Source organism: Pimephales promelas, chromosome 14, assembly GCF_988280905.1.
Source record: "Pimephales promelas chromosome 14, fPimPro1.hap1.1, whole genome shotgun sequence".
In the NCBI taxonomy this organism is placed as follows: domain Eukaryota; kingdom Metazoa; phylum Chordata; class Actinopteri; order Cypriniformes; family Leuciscidae; genus Pimephales; species Pimephales promelas.
Window position 1 is genome coordinate 19,064,946 of NC_142782.1, and position 7,718 is coordinate 19,072,663.

Consider the following 7,718-nt stretch of genomic DNA (forward strand, 5'->3'; position numbering starts at 1 on the left):
ACCTCCCTCTCTGGCATTTCATAAATATATTGCACTTTTTATTAGCGTTAGGATGTTAGTAGGGTGTATATTTTAATTATTAGTTTGTAAATTATAAAAAAAATCATAAAGAATATAATTTTATTAAAAAAAATTAGGACAGGCTACACAGACAAGCAAGCTGACAACCATCTGCTTAAGATTATTTTTATTTATTTCATTGACAAATATATTTATCACTTTTTGACAAATCAAAAGATGATGCATAGCGTCAACTTTCAAATAACCATAAATCAGTATTATCACATTTTAAGTTAAATTCAGAACCCCAGGTTGAAAATCATTAATAATCAACAATAAGGACCTACATATCTGAAAGTCACTGCAACCTCAGAATGAACGTTTATAAACTGGGGAACAGTATAGCCCAATCAGAGGTAGATAAGCATCTACTACACGGGCTGAGCTCATCTGCTTAGGAGGTAACTAAATACCACTTGATGAGAGTGGCAGCACTTCAATATTACAAAAAGAAACAAAACAACAATTCAGAAGAACAAGAGCAACATATGCACAAAATGAACCGTTATTTGTTTAAAAAAACAACCAGATTATACATTTGTTGATAACTTGTTACTTAAGCCCACAAAGATGGAGAAAATTGGATGGTTTCAGAACAATCCCACTAAAACCCATTCACAATGTCAGTAGATCATATGAGGTTGTTTTACTTTGAGTAGCATTTGGATCAGGTAGCACTTCGCTTTCCAACGTAAAATAAATAGTTGAGTAGAAAATCAGTTGAATAGTAAAGCAAATCATGGAGAGAGAGAGAAAAAAAACAGGAAAAGCACTCTATGCTGTTTTGGGTGTGTTTTGTTGATCTCTTCAAATTAAATAAGCTCTGTGGGTATAGTCAGAGCAGAGGAAGAATGGAAGCCAGTTTAATTACTGGAAATAGTCTTTTAAGATTTGCATAACCATTACGCTACCAACAGATGGCAAGTTGTGCAGTGGTGTCAAGTGCTTCAAGTTGTTGCAACCATGACCGAAGCTTTGATTTTATGACACATGTTCTGTGACCTTCTGCATACGCCGGTACCAGTTCTTCACCTTGGTATGTTCCATCATATCGTCAAATGCCTGAAGGCCTTCCATAACCCTCAGAACCCCAAACACGGCCTGTGTTGAAAACACAATGTAGAAGGAGGTAATTTCCAGCACACCTCAGATATGCCAATAAAAAATAAATAAAAAAAGTGAATCAAATTGACATTCCTCACGCAATTGTGACACTGGAAAAAATATACAATACTCTACACTAACGCTTGGGGTCAGGAAATTATATATATTTTTAAAGATATGTATACTTTTATTCAGCAAGGATGCATTAAATTGACAGTAAACACATTTGTGCTACAATGCTACAAAATATTTCAATTTCAAATAAATGCTGTTCTTTAGAACTTTTTATTCATCAAAGTGAAAAATAAAATGTATCATGGTGTCCACAAAAATATTAAGCAGCACAACTATCTTTAACATTGATAATACGAAACGTTTCTTGAGCACCAAATCATCCTATTATTATGATTTCTGGAGGATCACTGAAGAATGAAGAAATGATGCTAAAAATTCCGCTTCATCACAGGCATACATAACATTTGAAAGTACATTCAAATAGGAAAAAATATTTTAAATCATTTGACAATATTACTGTTTTTACTGTATTTTTAATCAAATAAATACAGCCCATGTGAGTAGAGGATATTTTTCAAAAACATTGTTTTTAAAATTTCATGACCCCAAAATTTAGAACGGCAGTAGTGTATTTTATGCATCTTTAATATAATTTTAGACTGAAAGAGAAACACATACCAGATCTGCAAGGTTGGGTTGATCACCTCCCATGAATTTCTTATTTTTTCCAATGGCTGCCACCCAATCATTGACGGCCTTGTAGAGATCCTGTCTCACATCATCTTGCAGATGGTGTCTGTGTATGAGGTTAAACTTTAATATCAAAACATTTCAATCAAATATTTTCATTATTAACAAACCCACTGCCCTCAAAAACATACCTATTTTTCAATCTCTTTGCAATAAGCCACATGGCAGCAGCTCCAAAATACTTCGCAAAGAAGCCCTCAAAGGTGCCAAATTTGCCTTCTCGTACTATGTAGTCAAAGGATGCGAGGGCTTCCGTCCGTGTGCGGTAAACATTTGGGGAAATTAGGTGCACCAGCCAATCATCTGCCCACTTGCGCCATTTAATCTCTTCTCTGAGCAAAAAGTGTTAGTGAGATCAATAAGCAAAATTACTTTTGACAATGTAAATTCATTTAAAAAAGACTAATACAGCAATCACTATCAGACATGACTTATTTGCTTTACTTTCTGGTGTCTTTTTCAGGATATAGATGATCAGCATCAGCGTCATGCACCATGACCCAGTACTTATTGCCAAACTCTTTCACGTCTTTTCCACTGTCGTTCTTTGCGTTCATCTCAGGATAAAATGTGAGGATCTCAGATATTGTTTTATCCCTAAAGGAAGCAGTGAATAGACAATAAAGAAACTGAATTGATCTCAATCAATGACAATCCCCTTAGATAAAAAAAAAAAATCGAATGTCAAATCAATATTTTGAGAAACTTTTGTTTAATTGTCCCAATTTAAAACCCCCCAAGCTACATGAATACATTAATATACCAAATGTTGAATATAAAGTCATAAAATCTATCAACAACATGCATATAAAAAAGAAGTAGAAAGACTGTCAAGCACAAGATAGGCTACTCACTTGCTGACCAGGTATGTCTTCAAAGCACTAATAATTACAGAAGAGTCATTGAGTTGCTGTTAAAGAAATAACAGAGAGGGACTTTGATCTGAAGAATCTTACATTTCATCATCATAATCGGGAAAGACATCATCCGAATAGCTACATACCACCGTCTCGTTCACCATCAGGATGGGAACTTTTCTGTAAGTGGACCACTTGATCTCCTTTCGCATAACGGGATTGACCTCCACAATTTCATATGGCAGACCATGATAATCCAGGAAGGCTCGCACCTTGCTGCAAAACGGACAGGTCTTATACTGATACAGAGTCAACTTAAGATCTGTCCCCAGCGGTGCCTAATCAAAACAAGTTAACAAAACCAAGGTGAACAAACTAACCCAAAAATGACATTTACTTTGTATAGTTGCATGTCAAAAAGTGCAGGACATCCGGAAATGTGGCACATAACTGAATATTTACATTTGCTTTTTCCTCTGCAAGGTGACGCTGAAGCGTGAGTTTGACGGTCTGGTACAAGCCGAAACCACCACCGAGCAAGAAGGCGCATCCCAGGACTCTGCCACTGCCACGCACCGGTGCAGCCAGCAAAAGTCTGGATCTAAATCCCGAACCGCCGGTACCGTAAGCTCTTCCCTGGCATCTCATGCTCATTCTTGGCACTAATGCTGCGGTGTTTGTTACGCGGCATTTCGGCGTGTCTAAAACTAACCGACCGACCTTACTAAATGTTCTCGCACAGGCCGCCGCCATCATGATTTTACATAAACTCCCACAAGTCTACGGCAAGCGCAATGACAGCTTAGTAGGAGAATGCTACAAATGCTAAAGTGTATTTCCACTAGGAGGCGCGTGAGGCTCAAAAACCTAATCCCCCATTGAGCCTTTTACTGTCAGAAAAAAAAAAAAAAAAAAAATATATATATATATATATATATATATATATATATATATATATATATATATATATATATACTCAGCCGACTGATTTTTTTTTTTTTTTAAGAAAATCTGGGGTTTTTAATGGGATTTGTAATTATAAGAAGTAGTGCAGTGCCCGTGCAAAATCTGTTTTTGTGTGTGTTTTTAGTAATTGTTAGTATGGTGTGTTGGTATGGAGTGCTCATTGTTACAATTACAGAGCAAAAGTTCAGTGGCATTATTTGTGCATGACTTATTATAATGTTTAGCTGACAGAGTGTTTATGTTAGTAAGCTTACTTTTAAACCACAACCTTCTAAACATCATCTAAACATCTTCAGTGTGTGCGTCTTTTACTGATATATTTAGCGATATTTTGCATTTCTAAACCAAACAATGTCAAATTTGGCAGTCCACTTACTCATGCCCACAGCAAGACACCTGTCAAATTTGAAATGTATAGCAGAATGAGCTAGTGTGGAGAATTAAATACTTTAACCCCTTAAACCCGACGTGTACTGCCGGCGGGGTTAGGGTTAGTTAGCCTAGTAATGGGACATTTCAACTCATAACTCCATAGCATGCATAAATTGTGGACCATCTTTATTGACTGCAGAGTCTTATGATACAAAGAGACCAAAGATCACATAATCCATTTGCATTGATCACGAGATATACCTCACGAAATGATGCATACATGGCTTAAAAACATGTCTCTCATCTTTCCGGGAAGCAATGTGTTTTCCAATGTTCCAGGTGGTGTGCCGAATTTCGACCCCCGCCAAATTATTACAATATTACAATAAAAATTAAATAATTACAATAAAAATTATATATATATATTTTGTGACATAGATTCAATGATGGGGCATTGCAATTTTTTTCAACTCTTAATGGATCTGAGTGTGTGTGTGTGTGTGTGTGTGTTCTGTACTGAAATGGAAACAGGCAAAAGGAACTGCATCAGAAAAAGGGCTACTTAACAAACCCACTGCCCTCAAAAACAGCATTATTTAACCGACGTTATAAACAAAGGAAACGCTTTTAAGAATGTGCAGACAGTTGTTTACAGCATGTTATAATCGACGAGTCATTACACAATAAAGAGGATGCAGAATTCTTGTGGCATCCTCTTTGGCAATAGGATGTGTATCATGTCACTGCATGTCTCACTGGTCTTACAGTAAGAGGTTCTAATACTTACTGCTATTGCCAATGGCATATATTGCTGTAGTGCCACATGACAGATTTACTATATTGCAAGACTTTTGGCTTTAACCTTCTGGATGTATAGAAATGATATATTTGAATAGAACCATTCTTAATATGCAGAGGAGCTGGATTCATGCTGCTAGAACAGTCTGCGTAAACATATGGTTGTTAAGGTGGAAAATTTATCTTGACAGAGAAGTTTCCCATCTACGTGTAACGTTTTTATTGCCAGTGTCCCAAGGCCGGGTGGAACATTTAAGAGAACGGCTCCAACAGTTCCTCTCCAACACCACCCTGTCCTGCCTTTGTGTGGAGTTGGTTCTCTGAGGGTGTTCAGACAGAAGCTGTGCTTTTTAGTTAGAGAAAGGTTTTTTTTTTTAAAGCAGGGGGATCTTCAACTGTACTGCAGTGGGTGCAGAAATTGTTTAGTGATCTTACTAATTTTTGTGAGAAAATGAAATTAGGCCTTAAACAGAAAAATACGATAAAAAGTTCTATCTATCTACACTCTAAAAATGCCATTTTTTACCAATTTTGAGTCAAATATGGTCAAATTTAGCCTTTGGGTTACATTTTTAAGTTACATTTTAACTCAATGTTTGAGTTTGTCCATATTTTACCCAAAATCGGGTTAAAACAACCCAACATTTTTCGAGTCAGTCAATCTATCTATCTATCTATCTATCTATCTATCTATCTATCTATCTATCTATCTGTCTGTCTGTCTGTCTGTCTGTCTGTCTGTCTGTCTGTCTGTCTGTCTGTCTGTCTGTCTGTCTGTCTGTCTGTCTGTCTGTCTGTCTATCTATCTATCTATCTATCTATCTATCTATCTATCTATCTATCTATCTATCTATCTATCTATCTATCTATCTATCTACAAACTTTCTGGCTTGGCTTTTTCAAGCCAAGCTTTTCAAACTGGTTTGAATTGATTTGCTATGTAAGCATCATACAACATAATATAAATTAGAGATGCACAATATATGATATTAATCATTGGCTTTAATAACAGATTTTGAAGTTCATTCACATTGAACAGTATGTTACACGTCTTCTGTTCAAAAGTTTTTGCTCTCTACAATTGTTAAAATGTTTTTGAAAGTCTCTTGTGCTCACCGGGGCTGAATTTATTTGATTAAATATACAGGTTTATATTGTTAAATATTATTACTATTTATGATAACTGTTTTCTATTTTAAAGGGATACTCCACTTTTATTTGGAAATAGGCTCATTTTACCACTCTCCCAAAGTTAAACAGTTGAGTTTTACCGTTTTCAAATCCATTCAGCCGATTTTCTGATATTTAAAAGAATATCAATAACCAGATAGTTTCTGGTCTCATTGATTTCCATAGTAGGAAAAAAAGTATACTATGGAAGTCAATGAGACCAGAAACTGTCTGGTTACTGATATTCTTCTAAATATATAAAAAAAAATGGCTGAATACATTCGAAAACGGTAAAACCCAACTGTTTAACTCTGGGGGAGTGGTAAAATGAGCCTATTTCCAAAAAAAGTGTAGTATCCCTTTAAAATCATTTATCATTTAATCATTTATCCAGTCTTCAGTGTCACATGATCCTTCAGAAATCATTATAATGCTGATTTGACCAGGATCCTTTGGTTAATATAGAGTTCAGAAGAACAGATCATGATTCTTTATTGATACTTTTGATCAATTTTATGCATCTTTGCACAGTAAGTAAAGTATTAATTTCTTTTGAAAAGGCTCCATTAAATATTGTATAAAACTGAGATTTTTTTTTACATTTCCTTGGTCTGCCTCTATCTAGTAAACAAGTCTTTGAACCAGTGAAGCCACCATATGAGAGAGGTTTTCAGCATCCAAGTTGTTCTCAAGAACTTGCACATGTCTGGACGTGAATGGAATGAGGCAAATGTAGGCAAGACATGTTAGTGCATATTCTGGCTGAATTTGAAATGTCACGCAGACTACAGAATGCAACTGAAAAGGGGGAAAAATATATAAATCTGAGAAATAGAAACTGCTTTTGTGCACACATCTTTGTGGTGAGGTATGGTGCTCTTGTGCAAATAAGTCAGGCATACTGTCTCTGTGGGCTTTATTGCAGTTCCTCTAGGCATCTCTTTTCAAAGGTTGAGCGTTTGCTGTCTCCATGGCAACCACATCGCTCTATGGCTGCGTAGGATATCCTCTGCATTTCAAAACAGTTCCCACAGTCTGTGCTTTCATAATAAAGTGCCACCTCCCCGTGGTCCTCAACTATGTCTGCCGTTAGATAATCATCACATGCAATCCTGGTATCGAACCGTGTGCTGTTCGGGTTTATGCGTTTTCATCCTGTTGCTTATGCCTTATACGAACAGTTCCACGTTAATTTGTGCACCCTAACTCACTCAGAGGAGAAGAGAGATGTCTCATATACTGTTACCATTAAGGCTGTGTTAGTAGAGGACAGATCTTTTGGATGAAAAGCTTTGTGGCCTAGATTTAATGATAGGGCATTGCAATTTTTTTCAACTCTTTAATGGATCTGAGAGAGAGAGAGAGAGAGAGAGTGTGTGTGTGTGTGTGTGTGTGTGTGTGTGTGTGTGTGTGTGTGTGTGTGTGTGTGTGTGTGTGTGTGTGTGTGTGTGTGTGTGTGTGTGTGTGTGTGTGTGTGTGTTGAAGGATTCAGACTCCCAGCTGCACAGGTCACTGGGCAGACTGGTCACGCGAGTGAGAACACACTCTCGTGCAAAATGGACAAAGCACATGAGCCAGAGAGCACTTTTCCACTGCCGTTGCGCTCTCAGATACACAAACAGAAGG

At 36.7% G+C, this 7,718-nt stretch overlaps 1 protein-coding gene across 1 annotated transcript; it reads right to left on the reverse strand.

Annotated features, from left to right (window-relative positions):
• Positions 1 to 899: 899 nt before the first annotated feature.
• ptges2 (prostaglandin E synthase 2) lies at positions 900 to 3,579 on the reverse strand. Its single transcript, XM_039680359.2, has 7 exons — positions 3,249 to 3,579; positions 2,933 to 3,124; positions 2,784 to 2,839; positions 2,374 to 2,526; positions 2,061 to 2,261; positions 1,858 to 1,975; positions 900 to 1,161 (listed from the first exon to the last, which is right to left on the reverse strand). Exons 1-7 carry the CDS (start codon positions 3,540 to 3,542, stop codon positions 1,042 to 1,044), a joined length of 1,134 nt encoding a protein of 377 aa, XP_039536293.2. The 5' UTR covers positions 3,543 to 3,579; the 3' UTR covers positions 900 to 1,041.
• Between the last annotated feature and the right edge of the window lie 4,139 nt (positions 3,580 to 7,718).